At 38.4% G+C, this 19,469-nt stretch overlaps 1 protein-coding gene across 4 annotated transcripts in view; it reads right to left on the bottom strand.

Annotated features, from left to right (window-relative positions):
- The window catches only part of NAV3 (neuron navigator 3), a 273,383-nt gene that overhangs the window by 43,182 nt on the left and 210,732 nt on the right, over positions 1–19,469 (bottom strand). For 2 of the 4 annotated variants that reach the window (XM_040596077.1, XM_040596078.1), the window contains exons 15-20: positions 17,404–18,109; positions 15,390–15,878; positions 8,904–8,945; positions 6,408–6,568; positions 4,345–4,533; positions 1,997–2,049 (exon numbers count right to left, since the gene is read on the bottom strand). In XM_040596077.1, coding sequence (XP_040452011.1) covers positions 1,997–2,049; positions 4,345–4,533; positions 6,408–6,568; positions 8,904–8,945; positions 15,390–15,878; positions 17,404–18,109 — 1,640 coding nt within the window. The remainder of the gene's footprint in view (positions 1–1,996; positions 2,050–4,344; positions 4,534–6,407; positions 6,569–8,903; positions 8,946–15,389; positions 15,879–17,403; positions 18,110–19,469) is intronic. The other 2 variants (XM_040596079.1, XM_040596080.1) reach the window with 2 other exon arrangements.

Genomic DNA, 19,469 nt, shown 5'->3' with positions numbered 1-19,469 from the left:
CACTTTCTGGAGGAAATGGGGCACTGCACGGTACCACTGAACAATGAAACATTCTCTGCTTTCAGCTTATGTGATACTGATTGCCACCTTTTCATGTTTCTATACTCCAATTGTGCATCATCTTCTGATTAATTGCTGAAAAGTTTAAATTTTTTTCTACAGAATGAGAGGGATCAAGTAAAAGAAATTCTGACAAAAAATCATTCCTAAAGATCAGCCCTAGTAATTTTGTCATACTAATTCCTTTCTTGCTCTCTACAGATTTTTCTGTAACTTCCATTATCTTATCTACATGATCCATAACCTAAGGAGCTAGGCTTAGCTGCAACATGAATTCACAGTCAGACATTTCAGAAGATATACCACTTACAGTAAAAACTTTACAGGTAAACAGTTTAAAGTTTGTTTTGCAGGAAAAATACTGTTCTTTAATATCATGGGGTTTAGGTAATATTTCCAAGATACCCTGTAATCTGGAATGACAGCAGATTATAGAAATAGGAAGTATTAGTAAACTCTTGCTACATTACACAACATTAGAGCAGAGATATTTCAGACTTACTGATTGATTGGGTGCTGAAAACATTCTGTGTTACTCTATAATTGGATTTTTACCATCTATCAGTTTCATAACATTCTTCTAAAATTTGACATCAAAGTTGATTTATGATTTTGGACACACACACATACACCCCATGCAAAATGATCATAATGTCTCAGGGAAATAGTAGTAAAGATTTTTTGACTACCAAAACATACATGAGAAGCTTTATTTTGAATATTAGTCATACCTCATGTGTAGTCAGTCTGCATGTACATTCTACCCACCAAGAATAATTCAAGACTGGAATTCCTTGCAACTTGCTGTTTAAGGCCTGGACAAACCTAATGCATGTTTACCTGGTGTTTCAGACATGCCCTTGTACAACCCGCTTTTATGAATAAACAGAACTAGGAGAGGCACCACTGTGGTCGATGTCGTGCATGGATGCAATCTATTTTCTAAGCTAACATGAGTTTAGCTTTGAGGTAGGGCTGCCAAATGGTACAAATCCATCAGACTGCATGGGCTTGGCACTCCCAGGCAAGAACTGGTGTGGGATCTGTGTAGAGGAGTCCATGTCATCACTGGAATATCAGCTGACACTATTTAACACCCAAAAATATGGACAGGGTACAGACTATTCATGAATGCATGGTATAAAAGTAGGTAAGTGGGTTGCTCTTCCGTGAAAAAGGGCTACTACAGCATGTAATTGTAGCTAGTGAATAGGTTGCAAAGCAACTGTTTTGTATCAGTAAGGGAATGCCCAAACATGTTTGACTCCTCCCATATGGATGATTTCTTGTTAGTAGAACAACTGAAGCAACAAATTATGCAGAAGATCTCAGATAGCAAAACAACAGAGGAAAAAATATCGAAACTAGAACTTCTGCTTGAGATAGAATATTATTATTTCTCAAACTAATTAATCTGATCAAGATTAATATTTTTTTTTAAAGACACTCTTCTCTTTGGAAATAACATCTAAATGCTGTCATTTGCAACAAAGATCAGTAGTCATTTCAAGTGAAAATTGTAGCTCCCTTCTGCTGAAGTAATTTTTTTTTCAAGAAGTATAACTCAAACAGTACCTAAACCACTTTGTAAATTGTGGAATTAGAAAACTAGTTGAAAATAAGCAAAATCACTCAAAATTATCAACTACAATAGCATAAGGAACCCCCTTAAAGACAGACTCCTAGACCATTACCTTCTTTTTAGCTATTAAAATATAAACTAGGTGATTTAATGAACTTCTAAGCAAGTCACATAAAAATATGAAAATATTTTATCCTAAAATAGCATGACAGTAATACTAAAGTTGAAAATAAATATTCCTGCCTTATTGCAGTACAATTTTAATCCTTCTAAACCTCAAAGTATTGAAATTTTCATGAACAATGAGCAAGAACAGAGGCAGACAGAACTTTTTTCTAAAATGTCAATACTCACCGTAGAGTAGAGAGAGGATGTGCTGGAGACAAGTGATAATGAGGACCCATGTACTTTAAAAAAAAGGAAAATAACATGAAGTATTGATGAAAGCATAAAACTTCCCCCATGTAGTTCAATAACTAAACATCCTTTTAGAATGAGAACCAATCTTCCACAAAGGGCAATTATGAGCTATCAGTGTAGAAAGGTTATCGATGTTTTTTTCCTGCACTTAAAAAGATTGTTCTATACTGAACTGTGTATGAGGTAGGAGAGCAAGCCAGTGAGATTCAGTATTAGTACCAGCAAACCAAGCATCACTTCTGTTGTTTTGACAACAAATCACTTGATAAATACACTCTTTAGAGAAACCAGAAATTGAGTTGTTTATACACCTGTCCAAAGCTGAGCAAACTGATTTTAACAAGAGACTATGCTCTGCAAAACAGTTCCCATTCCCTGGGGAGAGCTCTCAGGCTTTGCCCAGCTAATTTCTCCCTTCAACATAATGCAAACCCGTGTATTTGTAGTCCATGTGAAGGTGTTACTGCAGGACATAGGATCATATTTCCACTAATCATCAGTAGAGTCAGCCTTGAGAGCACTGAGTGAAAGTTGCAGGACTTCAACTCAAAAGACATGGCTCCTGGCCTCTCTGGAAATGACAAGTGAAGGCTACGATTGATTAGTCAAACAGACTTTAAATCTAGTTTTATAACTGGGGAAATATTTACAAAGATGTGGTACACTGACCATTGAAACCCTGTTGCTTTCAATCCATCTTCGGTTTTCAGTCTCTGCTTTAAATCTCTCAGCAAAACTCCCATTCTGCTCTTGTACACAGCAGCTCTCCATTACCTCACTTCTGTCACTATAATCTTCCTCAGAGCTCCTATCTTAAAATACATTTGGCCTTCCAACACCATCATTTCATGTTAATCTCTAATGACTTTAAACTGCTGAAACCTGTTTATTATTGATGCACTGACTTTAATCTACTCAGGTTGATCATGGTTATCCACATCAGCTGGATATGAAACATGACCAATGAACAAACTTTCATCAAAGCCACTGGTGACCCATTGTTGAAATTCAAGATTTAACACCTCTTTTTCTATGCATAAATTATTTGCCTTGTTTTCTCTATTATTCTTCCTTTGACAATTCTGTTCCTCAGGAAAGGGTCTGTAGTCACCTCTGTCCTTGAATTATGTGATACGCTTCTGTGCAGTCAGCCATCCTCTCTGTGCTGACAACTCACAGCTTGATCTGTCCTGCACCCTACTGCTAGTATTCCATACCCAGATGTCTGCCTGACATATCATCTAAAATACAGAAGAAGGAATTGAAAAGTAAAAGTATTAGTTGCCCATTATTTCATCTATGACTTTTTTTTCTCCTTTTATCTCATAACTATGACCTCTGGGGCTAAGGGAAGACTTTTTTTTTTTTTCCTTGTTATAAAGACCATTTACATTTTCACCACTTAGCAGTAAGCAAGATTGATGAAATGATGTTATAGAATGAATCACCATAAAATTTTAGTGTGTTTTTTTTTTTCCTTTTGGGTTTTTTTTGTTGGTTGATCTTGTTTGTTTGTGTTTATTTTATTTTATTTCAATTTTTTAATAAAAGGATGTGAGATCATCATGCTTACTGGAATTCTGCAAATAATCAGATTTGCCAGAAATGTTAGGCAGAAGAAAATGTTACAGTGCATTTAATTAGGAGTTGTCAGATGGTTAAAAAAGAACAAAATAAAAACCAATCAAAAAAATACTCCCAAATTCCAGGTGTTGTACATAGTATTAAAGAAACCAGACCAACAGTAATAATCTGCATAAAGAAAGTATTGAGGTCAGATTAAATTATAGAGTTTACATACGGAAATTCACATAGTGTTTGCTGTAGGAGGCCATAGGAAAGTGGGGAAATGAAATGGCTACAAAATAAAGGGGATGCTAAGTAACACTGGCATTTGGAAAAAAAAAAAGAAAATACAGGAGGAGGACCAAGAAATTGTGGAATCACAGTAGTCAAGGTATGCTCAGACACTTCAAATTTAGAGGCAGAAAGAAAAATTTTCCAAGAATGGCTTCCTTTCCTCCAAAATTTCTGATAAAGGATTTATACATGTACGACATACACACCATTGCATGTTACTGTGTGAAAGAAATATCTTCCACATTTTAGGGTAGAGGAGTCCTGTGAGTCCACCTCAACAGATGCAAAGCAAAGTTTTACAAAGTTATTTATGTTTTTCTGTTGAAGAAGAAATATTTTAAAATTTTACTACACTTTGGAGGCCTAGTTTGGGGGCCTATTTTGGGCCCTATTCACTGATCCAAATAGTAACTCAGTCTTACCTTCTTCCATGCTGTCCCTGAATGAACCTGAATGACTAATTGCTCGTGGTCTCTCTTCTAAGGATGTAGCACTGCCACACAGTTGAGAATCATCATACAGATCAAAAGAAGTGTCTTGTGCAGGGATGCTGTTTGAACGCATCATACTGGGTCCAGGAAGGTTAAACTGAGATAGGTTGGTTGGACTCACTGGAATACAAAGCTTTATTAATGAAGCATATTTCCATTAAATGAGTTTTGGTTCTGCACAGAACTGTAATGTAGGACTAGCATGGTTAGGTGGACTTTACGCTGTTGAGAAAATGAAAGGCTTTAATTCCTACATACAAAGCCACCACAGAAAGGTGAAGCACATGATGTCCAAGGAGCTGGAGCTGGATGAGACTAATCCTGTGAAACACGAGGTAACATTGACACTGGTGTCTGAATACACACTTGTTCACTTTGACAGCCCAAGACAGAAAATCAATAGGAGAGATTCAGAAGTTAGAAGTTAAAAAGGAATAAGAAATCATGAGCTTTTTTTTATAAGCCGCTCTTCTAATAAAGCAGTATCCATATTTTATTGTTATATACCTATATTACCAACAGCTGTTAGGACCAAAGTTTATGGGCATATGCAAGACATTTACCCTTTGATTTTCTACAGCACCTACCACTGTATTAGGTTAAAACTTCTGCACAGGGCAGTTGCATCTCATTATAATAAATAGCTGTAGTCCAATCACTCATGGTTAAAATGCAGAAGAGCATTGATGAACCTACTTTAAGCTTTTCGCAGTGTTTGTTTGTCAGTAGGAAGGAAAGCCTGGTTATGATTCAACTGACCCACAAGAACTCAACACCTAGTAGAAAAAGCTAATTGTCTATCCAAATTCAGCCTCAGTGTTTGTACATTTATTTTAGCTCATGCAAGATGTGCCTTAAGTCATAAACTACCAGAGCAGCTGTGTTGTGAGAGCAAATTATTCCATAGGGCTATGATAATGGAAAGAAGCAAAGGACAACGACAAAATAAATTTTAAAACCTCCCTGATCTTATTGCTCGCCATTGTGAGTACAACTATGAAGAAAAAGAAAAAGAAGGTAACTGTAAGCAGAAAACGATACAGTGAAAGAAACACTGCTTTAAAAGTGCTGTGTCTAAAACTACTACAAGTACATGGAAGAAATCCAAAGCAGTGGCTTGCTTAGCCAGGATCAAATTTCATTTTTAAAAGTGGCTTTGTTCAACTTCTTTTCCCTTATGTAATAAAGACCTACATTTGTATGTCTGATCAAATTTCTTTTCAGTGATCGTAACCTATAAGATGCCTTAAGCTGTGATAGAGTGATGGAAGTGTGAATGCTTCAAAGGTTACTGCTAATTCCACAGTAAGGGCCTAAAACACAGAAGCTCATTGTGAACTTAGTATGTGTCCAGCACAGTGCAAATAAATGGTTTTCTATTAAGCATTAAAGAGAAAATAAAACTATTAACAAAACTAAATTTGTGTTGGATTAACTTGAAACAAGATTCAGAAGAATTAAATCTGAATCTTGACCTGTAATCAAATAAATCTGAAATGCGACTCACATCTCAAAATATTATATTGCATTCAGGTTTAGGATCTGGATTGGGCCCAGTGCAGTTATAGCCACGCCCAGCCACTGAATTGCATTGGAAAGGCCTAACTTAAACCAAACCTGTATACAGGAAAAAAAAGTAATGTTTAGTGTCTGGGTTGACATTCACTAAAATCACTGGAAAGAAACCTACTGACTGTGAATCCTAAAAGTTGGATAGTTTTGCTCTAGAAGCTAATTTCCAGCTCTGCCTCAGATTTTCTTCTCCTTGGGCAAATCATAGAGAATTTGTGCTTTTTTCCTGTATGCAGACAGGAGGTACCCTGGCTTACTCCATGAAGAACACCATGAGTCTCCCTTCATTAGTCAGGTACCCAAATATGGCGACGGAGATGTTAAAATAAATTATCCAGTTTGGCAAAGAAAGAAATATGAATGGTTAAATTTTATGATTCTGTTCTAGAGGGGGAGAAACAGTGAAGGGAAATGGCATTTACCCAAGTTGGAAAAGTGATATTTTCCAGTTGCAGATGAAGACATAGCTGAAGGAGAAACAAGCGGGGACTGACTGCCAGTGTCTTGCAGGCCTCCAGTTGAATGGGACCGAAGCCATTCCTTGCCTTCCTCCTGACTCGTCTGCCGGGATGATGGAGTATATCTGAAAAACCACAGCTGACATGCTCAAAACAACGACAAGGTGATGGTTTGGAAAGAAACAGGTGTCACGTAAATACCCTTTACCAGTTAGATAGAACAAAACCCTTGTAGAGCATAAAGTCTAGTCAAGTGATTATCACCAGGGATTTTAATAAGGTAAAATTTACCATCTTATTACAACAGAAAAAATGCAGGACTTGAACCCCCTTTTTTCTTCATCCCCCTCCCCAAAACAGCATTCCCTTCCTTTGAAGAGATATGATGATAAACTATAGAAGTCAGATGACTGAGCTGATAGGAAAGGACTTCAAAGCCATAGGGAGAGTACAGGTTAATGCAAAAGCTCAGAAGATGTATGGCTAGGGTGGGGAACGGACAGACTAGAAGCCAAGAAATGTGAGTAGCCACTTACAAAACAAGATCTGCCACAGATCATGTGTGCAATTGGTTAGATGATAGGAGTGAAACAGATCAACAACTCTGAAAAGGGAGTGTGCATCAGTAATGAAGCTACTCCTGGTCATACACACAGTCTGCTGCTCTGAACCCTGCTAGCATTGTGCCCTGCCCCAAACTGGGAGGAGGGAAAGGGACAGGAAAACCCCACAATTAGCAGAAACAAGTTCTCTGGAAGGAAGAAGTCTGGGAAATCAAATCATTCATCAACTACTTCCAATGGAAAACCAATAAAAGGGCAACTTGACACAGGGGCTAAGAGGGAGAACTGTTAACTCACTGGCCCAGAGTCTTCTGGCTGGGCTGAAGAAGGGCAATTCTGGCAGCTGTTAAACATTACATTGTGCAGGCAGTGTGGGTCTTAATCAAGAGACTGTTTTCAGCAATGTCTGCAATATCCGGCTTCATTCTGCACAATCTCCTGCTGAGAAATGAGCACCTTCTTCACCACTGTCATGAGCCATAAGTGTTCCCCAAACAACAGAGCAGAAAGGGCTTGTGATATTATGGCTTCAGGCTTGGGAAGCACAAGTATTTCTGCTTAGAAAGCAGATTAAATGAACATGTATGTTCTCATGTTGTGCTTGGGGTTTTGTACAATATTTTCAGCATTAAAACATCTTGCCCTGATTAAATATTTACATCCTTTCTCCTTTCAAACAGACAGCTATGATCTTTGCTTATAAATGTGGTAGAGCAGAGTTACCCAGTGGTTACCAGATCAGAAAGATGGCAAAATGAGAATTCAGGATCTGGGTCTTGGACTGGGATCTCTGCACGTTAAATCAAACTGATGGTCTTTCTGGGATAACTGATCAGGCTTATATGCTTATAAGCTGTTTTGCCACTCCATTTCACTTTCAGCTTTCAGCCACCATTACAGTTGTACAACCGCAAACCTCAATCATCCCATTGTACCCTTGCAGGGTCCCCTTTATGTCTCTTCCATGTGTTCCATCTTTTCCATTCTCTCTGAATCCAAAATGATTGTTATGAGAAAACAGGAAAATTGATTAAATTCTTATTGAGGAACAGTTAGTGCAGAAGAGCAGACAGTGCTTCTAGTGACAACACTTAGCACTATCTTAAATTTCATAAAATATTATTTATCAATAACTTAAGAAATTTAACTGTAATTTCAGTGACTGGAAGGCTGCAGAGTGTCTGTGTGCATGCACATATATCTTTGCTTGCCAGATCTCCTTCCTGGATTAGGGACATGGCTTCCATGCCTGGTGAGACCAGACAAGTTACCTAATGACCCCCTCTTTCAACCATGGAGCGAAGAGGGTGGATGACTACTGTTTTCTGTGGTGAAGACAACTCTGTTTAGTGGGGAATTTAGTACCAAAGTTGGACTTTGAGTATTGCTGGGTAAGGACCAAGACTAGCTGGAGCAGGGCTTATTTTATACTTACAAACCTTGGATACCATAATTTGTATATTCTAGTCCTATCCTTTACTAGATCTTCAATTCAAACTGCACGAGTGTTTGCATTTAGAGTTCAAGTTCAGATCCACCTCTAAACCCTTGCTTTTCTCAATAATATTTTCAACAATTAGTCCCATTGAATTGCAAAAGTATCTTGCTGTCTCTTTTAGCTCTCCAGGATTCAATACCTGTTAAGATTCATTGAATAAGGAAACTATCCTTAACAGTATTCACTTTCTATGATATATCTTGAAAGGAAATTTATTCACTAGGCAAACTTGGAAAGAAAAAGTCCATTGTTAAAATCTACATTTTCTGGTTTGAATCTAAATACCAAGAATTCTGTTGTAAACAGGATCAACAAAAGGAGAAAGAAAAGGAAAGACAGCGTAGAAAAGGTTACAGGAAAATAGAGAAGCAGCAGTCATGCTCAAAAATATATATATACCTTAATCCCTTTTTGGGTAGTGTATTTCTGTCAAGCTGCATGCTGTTAAAACAAAAAAAATCCCTAAGGACATACAGTAAACAGGACTGCTCAGAATTACAAATTTTAAAGGTCTAGATTTGTGTGCATAACAGAAGGTCATTTAATGCTTTTTAATATAACTTTCATGATAAATCCCTGACTCATTGGAAGGGACAACAGAACATAGACTGCTGCACATTCATTTTTCATCTAGACATGCTCTGGGCTGGGTCAATAGTAATTTGGAGACTATCCAAGTCAGAAAGAAGTCCTTCCTTACCATTTCTAACCTTCCTACAGCTTCACCCTGCAATCTGTGTGAGAATCATATGGTCACAGTATGAATCTTTATTTTTCACAGTTGCCTATGATATGCCAATAGATTTCCAAAAGAAATTAAGGCTGTGGCACCTGCTAAGAGACAGCATGCCCTTGCAGAAGCCAAATGACAGCTCTGTGTGCAGAAATATGTGCTAAATATACAGGCCCTTGGCTTTCTGTTGTTGTGGGGCTCACATAGTAAGGTGATGGTGGGGACAATGAAAAGGGCACCAAAGCATCTTTGTTCCATATTCACACACACAACGGTGGCAGTGGCCGATTACTGGAATTCTATGGCTGTATTTTTCCTTATTTAAGCCCCATCACTACAAGGGCATCCACTAGCATCCCTTTAAATAAGTGTCAATTGGGTGTTTCCTCATAAAGACTTGGTAGATTTATTCCTGACCAGTGTGGGTTAAATTTGAACTAGTTATCATCAAGTAAGTGTTGCACTGTTTTTTTCCTTTAAGAACATAACTTGGTGTCACCGTATGGATTAAATTGCAAAATGGCTTTAGTAAGTTTCTGTATTACATATCATAATCACACCTCTGAGAGCAACCAGCTATTTAGGACTCTTCCTAGCCAAAAAAACTCTCAAGGTATTATTAAAGGTTGTTTCCTACTATGCTGGGGGTGCTGGACGCCCTGCTGTAGTTTAACCTTGATCAAAGTAGGTAAAGGCAGTTAAAACACTGTTGGCGTTAGCAATCCATTACCATCAGGGCTCAGACCAGCGGAAGTAACCCACTCTTACCACCAGGAATTTTTACAGGCAGTTTTACTAGTTTAATGAGGGCCTTGTTCTGCATGGGGAGAAAGCAAACAGTAGGAGAAACTTAGGAAGATTTCAGCACAGGCCCAGCTATCATGGTCCATAAGACTGGTTGGTAAAAAGGCAACATAAATTTGAATGTATGAGTCACATATTTTTTAGTTCCTTAGAGAGAACCTTTATGCACCTCTAAATTTCAAAACATGATCATAACAACATCAGTTTCTTCTGCAAATAATTCAAACATCCTAATGAACAATAAATTTTCTAATATTACTATAACTTGAAGTTCTATGTATTTCAAAATAATCTATAGCACACTATGTAAGAATAAAGGAGCCAATCTGTGATCCTTTAAAACAGTCCACAAGCCAAAAGTTATGTCAGTCAGGTAAACAGGCTAATAGTGACCACAGGATTTTGCTAAAAAACTTCTGAATTCAGTCACTCATGAAATAGGGGTGAATATTTCCTCAACATGAGCATGGAGTTATTGCAATTGCATAAATGTGACTGTAGCAAACATTAATTCTGTGTTTTTTTAAATGCTAAATCTTGCAATGATGCTCCTAGATTTCAGAGAACTGCATGAAACCATTGAATATGGTTCCATGTAACTATTAATTCAGACCAATAGCTGCACACATCTTTTTAGTGTATGACAGCATTCCTCCACCAAAAGCTGGGTATATTACCTCTACAGAAACTGGACTTTCAGTAAATAGAACTGAACTGACCTCAGTGCTCAAAAGGTCTCCAAAGATGATATAAAAAAAAAAAAAAAAAAAAGTCAGTCCTTTCCTGAAAGAAGTAATGCACACATGGAAATTTGTCTCTTTGGCTCAAAACAAATATCAATATGAAGTGAGGAGAAGAATGTCATAGTATTCCTGGTATTTTCCTTTGCCTTGTCAATTGCAAAAAGCATTCTTGCGGGAAGATGCAGCCAGAGGTAGGCTGAAGTTATCAAGCCTGTATCTCCATTGCCTTTTGTTTATTTTGCTGTGCTGAAGCGGTCTGCAAGTTCTCGGGGGGAATTTACAGGAACCTTTACAGCTCTCATTTCCTACCTGTCCTTGCTGTTGATATTAACTTGGGAAAGGGCCATAATGCCATATCCTTGGACTATATCTAACTGCAGCAGAGCTGTTAGGAAATAAAATTACTGCAAGCTAAGAAACACCTAGGGAGGTCCAGGACAGGCTGGGCCAAGCTGATAGGGGTCTTATAAATGAGTTTCCACAAATGGCTGAGCACACAAGAAAATGGGATACACTGTTTCACACCTTAAAACCACAACCATCAACTATGATGGTAATTTAAAATAATTGAAAGTCTTGTGGAGCTTAAGTGGATTTCAATGCACTTTCATGGCCCTCAAAACTAAACATTCCTTTAAAGTAAACCAGAGCAAGCCAGTCATGTAATTAGAAACCACTTCCACTCCACTAATCTTAAAATGCAGCCATTATTGCTGATGAAGCCACTGTTAATTCCTATATTTCTGCATTTTTCATGCATCCTTTGCTGTGTCACTCAGACCAAGCAGAAGAAAGACACAAATTTGCAATGCCCAACAGCAATTAAGGGTTCAAAAGAAGTATTGGTGATGTGTCCACCTGGAAAATTTTATCAATTAAAGCAGTGATATTTCACCTATTAACCCCAGTAGATAATTTTATTTTAGAGTATAAATACCTGTGTAATTTATTTTAATCTCTTTAAATTGTTGTAAGACAAAATACATGTGTCCTCCCACACAGGGAGTTACACTGCTCTGGCAACAGAAGTAGATTTTTCTAAATAAATACTGCTAGTGCAAAAACCAGCAGAAGTCCTCAGGGAGGTGCAAATTTTCCTGAAAAAGCAAATATTTTGAAGTATTTACTGAACCTATATTTTAGTTATTACAATGCAGAAGAATCTCATTACAATGTAAAAGAATGACACAAAATTTGCTGGAGTAAACTTTGACACTATCAATGCAGCAGTTGTCAGGGAGCCCTGTGTTTATGCCATACCATTGCTTGGGTGTGGGAAACATCTGATTATCTCTGGAGGAGTGTGTGGGCAAATGTAGCAGAGACATTGCAGATTTGCTGTCTCCATGGCAGGTGACTGCTTTTTTGAGGCAGTCAAGAGCCACTCCCCTTAGCAGGAAACTTAGATGCGCCCTGAGATTCTGTTCACATTTTCTGGGTTCTTTCCAGTTACATCAAGTGTTTCCTGAAACTTGATGTTCCAGTCTTCAAGTTAAAGCCTTAACATGAACAAGTAGAATGGGGTAACTTCTTTCTAAGACTTATATGTGATACTTCGATTTTCAAAATGCTGGGAAAAATGCTTTGTCCCAGCAATGGCACTACAACCCCCCCAGACACTGTCTCCTTTCTGCAAAATAGCCCCACCATTTTCCATTTTGTATCTGTTCAAATATATCCTGCCACTATATCCTTTCAGGCTAATAAACCTTTGATCTCTAGTCTTTGATAAATTTACCAACAGTCAAGCCCCTTGCTTTATTTCCCTCATATGCTTATGAGACTGTTATCTGAAATAGCACCTAAAGCTTTACTAAGTTCAGGATTTCTTATGGTATCTATTAATTCCTTTCGATGACTCACAAAGCCTGTTTTCCTGCAAATGAATTAAATTAGTCTTATTTAAAAGGCTGCTCATGGCTAACCCCATGTTATCTGTTACTTAACAAATTTTGTTTAATATCCTCTGTATCTTCCCAGGAACGAAGGCCAGGTGGTCTCGCCCATAATCCCCTCATCCTCCATCCCAGCTCTCCTTCTCACTCCTTCCTCAGCATAGACCCTTTGAAACCTCTTTTCCAGTCCTAATGACTGCTGGGTTATTTCAGCCTGTGTGTGAAGCAGGGAAGTGAAAAGTTCATCAGGACCAGTAAACTGGAGTAATCTTTAACCTTTTTGTTCCCTCTTAGCATGTTTGCCATTAGTGATGTTTAGCTATCAAATTGCAGTTAATGCTTCAACGAAGCAAACCCATATGTATTTGTATCATCTGTTATTAGCTCTCCATTCTCTTTTAGTTTGCCCTAGGCTTTCTCTGCATAGACCTATGTCGCTTGCCAGTTGTATCTCATTTTGTGCTTTGGTCTTTCTGTTTTTGTCTCTACATTTTATGAGTACATCTCACTATACAGACTGCTCACTCAGTCTTTTGCAAGCTCTAGAGTAACTGAAGAAAAAGGACAAGCCTCTTTGCAGATAATTTCTTACGCTGTGCCAGGCTACAACTAGTATTGCCATGGGCATCTCAAATATAATCTGAATTTACAAAGGAAAAAGGGCATAATCTGCTCCCAAACATATGTCTCTAACATTGCAAATCAATGTTTTTGTTGTTACATGTAGGTTTTACTGTATAAACCAGCCTAGAAATAACACAGCACTTGTAACAGACCTTTTAGAAAAGTCAAACTGCAAAAACCCTATTGGGGCTATAGTTCAAGAAATGACACCATTTTCCACCATTTTCTCTAGGTATATATATATTTGTTCTGAGGCCAGATCAACATGATAAATGGCTCTCTCTGGACTCAATCATAATATCCCCACATGGACAAATCTGAAACTTAAAAATATTGCCAAAGGCAAAGTATTTGGAACCACTGAAATTAAGTCACTGAACAAATACATAAAGTATTAGTAGTGGGGGTTGCTCAGGAGCTTATGCCAAATCATTAACATTTTAAATGTGATGTTTAACATCCTCTGTATAAATATGATCTTTGGCACAAATTCATACTCTTCCACATCATTCTATTGACCTCACCATTCATATATGTAGGACTTAAAATTAGTGAAGTTTTTTATAAGAGAAATATTTATAATTCTAAGAAATATTTATAACAATCTAAGAAATATTGTCACATTCAGTTCATGGCACACATTGCAAATTACTATTCAAATATTAAAGGCACAGTGCAAACTACAACTTACTCATGTAGCAGGGTGTTTTTAACTACTGTTGTTATCAGGCATTATATTGGTACACATATGTTTTATAGTGTTGAAATTATATTAGCAAGAGGTGTGATTTTAGCTGATATAGTAATACTTATGGATGTAACATAAGAGAATGAAATGTGTGGAGAGTTTCCATCTAGATTAGGCAAAGAATTGTTTAGGATTTTGGTTTTGTTTGTGTGTTTTGAGGGGTTTTGGGTTTTTTTTAAAGCTGATTCACTGAAAGTGAAATATTTCCATAGAAAGGATTGGTATTGAAAAATCTCTGGGTTTCTATAAAGGAAAAAAAAAACCAAAGCACTTAACATTGTCTATGAAAGATCTTTTTTCCTTTAAATGATTATGTTGTTAAAACAACTAAATTTAAGCTTAAAATGTCTACAATATTTCTGACTGACTCAGAGTAATTTTCTTTTTTGGATCAAAGGCTAATGAAATGGTAAATATTGACTTTTCAGTCCTCATGTGAGATAAGAGTTTCATTGTCAAATCTTGAAAAATTTCGCAGGAGATGAAAATTACTTAGTGCCTAGCAAAGATTTTTTTTTTCCCTCTTGCAAAAGGCAAATAAATGATTCCCAATAATAATAAAAAAATAATCTTGGTACAACAGTGCCAGGGTGGTTGGACCTCTTTATAACGTAACTTTAAACTTTACGTTTAAATATAGCGTAAAACATCTGCATATCAAAAAGGTCTTTAACAGACCAAACAGAGGAAAACATTTTCTTGCTTTTCTTTGTCTGTTCCAGACACTTGCCAGGACTGTGCATATAGCGAGGGTGTCATTTGTAAACTGGCTCCCTGACAGTGAAACTGTATTTTAGTAAGGATCTGTGTAATGATTACCGTGTAAGAAGCAACTTGTCAGGACTGAGTATTTTAAGGCAAGACTGGCCGGCTGAAGGCAGGGGCCCACCAGCTCTGTCTGTGCTTTGAGCTAACGGGAAGAAAACTGATGGGGTCCCACTGCTGAAGATTTGTTAGCAAGAAGGCAGCGATACAGCTTTATAGCTGACCATTGCTGGGGCAGCAGGTACAGCCAGCATGCAGGAATCATTATGTGGCTGCTTAGATTTGCCTTTAATTAGACAATTTTCCCCTTTTCTCTGGTTGTTCGTCAGAAGAAGGGAACCAAAAAAACCTTCTCAAGATAGAAAAAGTGCTTGTAAAAACTTAAAAGGCAGTTGATTCCACATCGAATGCCTTTCAGCTTTCTTTTCTTCCTTCCTTTTTTACATAAAGGCCTAAGCTGCTAATTAAACAGTGTCCCTTTAGGAAAACAAGGTGGAGGGTTTATTATTTTTTTGGCTCCTGTCCTTTTGCCTCTCACTGTTTTGTGGTCACTGTATCTATAGGCAAGCTCACCTTTCCGAAAGAGTAGATCTGACGCTTCCAGTCCTCATGAGCAGGCTCTGAACCTCCTGAGTGCTTGTTGTCAGTCCAGAGAGAGAGCCATGATGGCTAAGAGGAAGGTCAATAGACTCGGAACTGGTGTGAAGGCTAGTCATGGACTGGTAACTTGGTGTGTCCTTACTGCCCGCTGAAGAGCTGCTCAGGTTTGCAGCCCACACAAGACCACCTGATGTGAAAGAGTGCACTGAGGCAGGACTGGAAGCCAAGGAGTGACTTAAGCTTACAACATCTGCATTTAAGTCCGAAGGTTTACTGAAGAGGGGGCTGCTGCTACCACTTTGCCCACCTGCACTGCCCATGCTGCCTGTGCCCGAGGATGGCGATTCCAGGCTGCCTTGCCGTGCCAATGTGGTACTAGGGCTGGGCATTGCCGATGTGGGTTTCACACCTTCAGTACTGGGTGCAGAGGCAGCTTTACCACTTGCCTTGGCACCAAACAACCTAAATGTAAAACAAATAGCTTTAGAGAAACTGATAGCCACATTAAACATTCATGGCGTAACATCCTAAGAGCCAAACTACACATTTGTAATTACTGCTACTAAAATCATGCCTACCTAGTTGATCAATCGCATCACAAAATTAAATTCACTCAACCGTATCAGAATAATCAGGGTTTGTTTCATTAGCAACAGCTCTCATTCACTCCTGTTCAGATGCGCTCTTTGCACATACAGACCCTCCCAGAGAGAGGTAAAATAATCACATTTTCGTCTTATTAGTGCATAAACAGATTACACTTTCACCCAAATTCAGTAATTAAGCATTCCCATAGCTAAATCATTAGCTTTTAAACCCCTTACTTCTCAAATCAGCCAAAACTATTACAACAACCACTTGCAAAATCCTTCATAGTTTAGTAAACATCTAAGTATTTGTTTTAAAATTTCCCTCTTGTTGTTCTTTTGCACAGATGGTCGTGCAGTCATCGGTCATGTAGTAACCATTCAGACAGAATAAACTGCACCAGAGCTAAACGGGCTCAGTTTGCCTCCAAGAGCAGTCAGGACAGAGGTGTATTTCACATAATTGCTTCCAGCAATTCTAGAGAAGACAATTCTACAGTGATGATAAAACAATAAACTCCAAATCCACTAAAACTCTTGAAATAAAAGGTCATGTGATGACTTAATGTCTTACTGGAAATATTTTAAAGTGAAGCTCGTCAATTAATAAGAAATGAATGCAAAACTTGTCGTGATGTAAAGTAAGCAAGGCTAAACTGTAAGATTCCATTTTACGTATTACCAAGCCCACAAAAATCAGCGGCAGCTGCCCAGCGGCCTGGAGATGCTGTTTTGGTAACCAGACACAAGAGGGCACTATTGGCTTTTCTCTAACAATGCAAGCGCTCCAGCCCAATTCGTACTTCAGTTGCGGCTTCTAGAAACGTTACCATTAAAATTTACTTCGCTAATGTTTGTGATGAAAGATGCAACAAAGCTGCTAAGATAATGAAACGTTTGTAGCTGGAGCTGCCAATAACATGAAGCAAATATTTTATTATAATCTACAGGGCTCTTGGGTTCTCCAACCAGGCTTTGGCATCGCCTCTTCCAGTGACAGAACGTGCCTGAAACACAGCATCCTTCTTCCTTTTGGGAGTTTATCAGAGTATTGAGAGGAAACTTCTCATGGGCCTGAACTTACAATCATAGATTCTCTCAAGTTGGAAGGGACCCATAAGGATCATACAGTCCAACATCTAACCTTCAAACTGTTGTTATGGGAATGTGCCTAAAATGCTCAAAGGTCAAGGAATAGCCATTTCAGATCTGGGAAGGTCTTTAGGTGTTATAGAAATAAGTGTTGTGTGAAAAACTATTACCCTTTTTGGGCTTTTATACTTGGTTCTCTGTTTGTGGCAAAATACACCACGAAAAACCTTTTTGCCCAGTACTTCCAACACACTGAAAATCCTTGCCTTATGTACTACAACTTCAGGAATTCACAGACAAGCACTAACCTTCGAAATGTGGGGGAGGCGATATCTGGGTATTTGGATCCTGGCTGTCTAAGTCCTGGCGTGCCAGAGGCGCTCGCCGAAGTTGGGCTGGATTTGGGGGAACTGGACAGTGAGACACTCTCTGAATCGGACACAGCCACTTTCTCTTTTTCCTTATCTGTCTGGTTGATGGTGACAGGGCTGGACCGCCCAGACCCGATCTTGCTTGGCTCTCGCAGCTTGGTGGCAGCAGCACCCGCAGACTTGCTGCTGACATTGGAGTCGATGCTGCTGGTGCTGGAGCGGTGGCCGCCCCTGCCGGGGATCCCACTGCCACTGGATTTTGATGGGCGAGGCAAACTTCGATACTGCAGAGTCGTCTTTGAGTTCACGTGCAGGACACCGTCATCCTGGTTCTGGGAACCATCTAAGCTTGTTTTCCGCCCTGCGCTGGTCTTCCCACTGATGGCTGAAGATTTTGGCATTTTTCCTAGAGTCGCTGACCCACTTGTGATGGTTGCTCCGCTTGTGGTGATTATGGTAGAAGACCCCATCCCGGACTTCTTGAACCCAAAGGACCCTGTAGCAGTTGATCTCCCAATGCCAGAGGGAGGCTTCTTTCCTTCATCGCCACTGCTTTTTCCTGCATCCGATGGAGAGCGCTGAATGGAGGCTCCTTTCAGGGGAGTTTTTACTTTTTCTGAAGCTTTCGCATCATCTGTTTTTCCTAAATAAATTTACATTTGAAAAGGTCACTTGTGTTTAAGCTGTCATGTCTCAATATCTATTTTGAACACTATATAGTTAAAATTTGGAAATGAAAAAATACACATTTAGAAAAATCACCCAAAGAAAACCAAACAATTTGGTCTTTAGTCCCCCGTCAGCAGTCAGTAGCAGGTACAATACATTACAGCTAAGTATTAAGTATCAAAAGCTTGACATTCTCTTGAGAACTTCCAGTTTTATATATAGCTGGAGAATATAGAGTAGAAAACCATCCCTGATGAACTAAAAATGGCGGATTTTTTTTCTGTTCATAGTATTTCTAGACGTAAGAAATAATATTTGAAAATAAAACATGACATGTAGTTAACATTTCCAGAAGTATGACATTAAGTATGCATGTAGAAATTAGTGGTACTTACTGAATTCTTTGGTTTCCACTGATTTTATTTTTTAAGCTTATGACTAAGTTTAACCTCATTTTAGTTAAACAAACTTATCAAGGCAAGATTATGTTATCACAGTATGAATCTACTTGATCTATAAAGATACCAATTACATGAGTTAAGTCTTTGTCATATCCCTGATATCTTCTCAAGATTTTTGATTTTCTGAGAGACTGTCTTCAGTACTGCATAGACACATACCTAGATACCATATTTTTCTACCTAATGTTATTGTGACATTCAGAAAGGTTTAAATAAGACATTCTCTTCTATCATGAAAGTAAATACCCTCTTCCTATTTTACAAACAGACAAAAAATGCCATTTCTCTTCTATTCTAATTTCTCTTCAAGCATCTATTGCATGCTCCTAATAAGGAACAAGTACTCAGCATAACAAAGTTTTTAGTTTGCTCTTCAAATGATTATGGAAGTTTTGGAGGTGGGCGGCTAATTTCTCTTATAAGAACTAAACTGTAATGAAGAGCAACACCTACAAGTCAGAAAAAAATCTACTCATGTTTTATCCAGTCCAGTTTTTATGCTGCACAAACACCCCCCGCCCCAAGATATCGATCAGACTCCTACACAGCAAACACACAGATTATTAGTATATGCTTAAAAAATAAAGGCCTCAGTTCTGTGTTGCACAGCGGCTGCCTGCTCATCTTCAGCAAAACAGATTCGGAAGCTTAGCTTGACATGCAGGAAACCTTTTAATTGCTAGTACAGGGGTGTCATTTCTGCATCCATATAACTACTACCATGGCAATGCTCCTCAGGGATCTTATAGACCAGAGGCTGACCATGTTTAGCAGTTGCAAATTGCAAAGAAACAAGAGATGCTCACAAAGGATTTGGATTTGTTCTGATGAGACCTTTGCTAGTTGCCTTTACAACTGGGGATTAAAGCATGC

The sequence above is a fragment of the Falco naumanni genome, chromosome 5, assembly GCF_017639655.2.
Source record: "Falco naumanni isolate bFalNau1 chromosome 5, bFalNau1.pat, whole genome shotgun sequence".
In the NCBI taxonomy this organism is placed as follows: domain Eukaryota; kingdom Metazoa; phylum Chordata; class Aves; order Falconiformes; family Falconidae; genus Falco; species Falco naumanni.
This window is presented reverse-complemented; position numbering and strand designations above follow the sequence as displayed.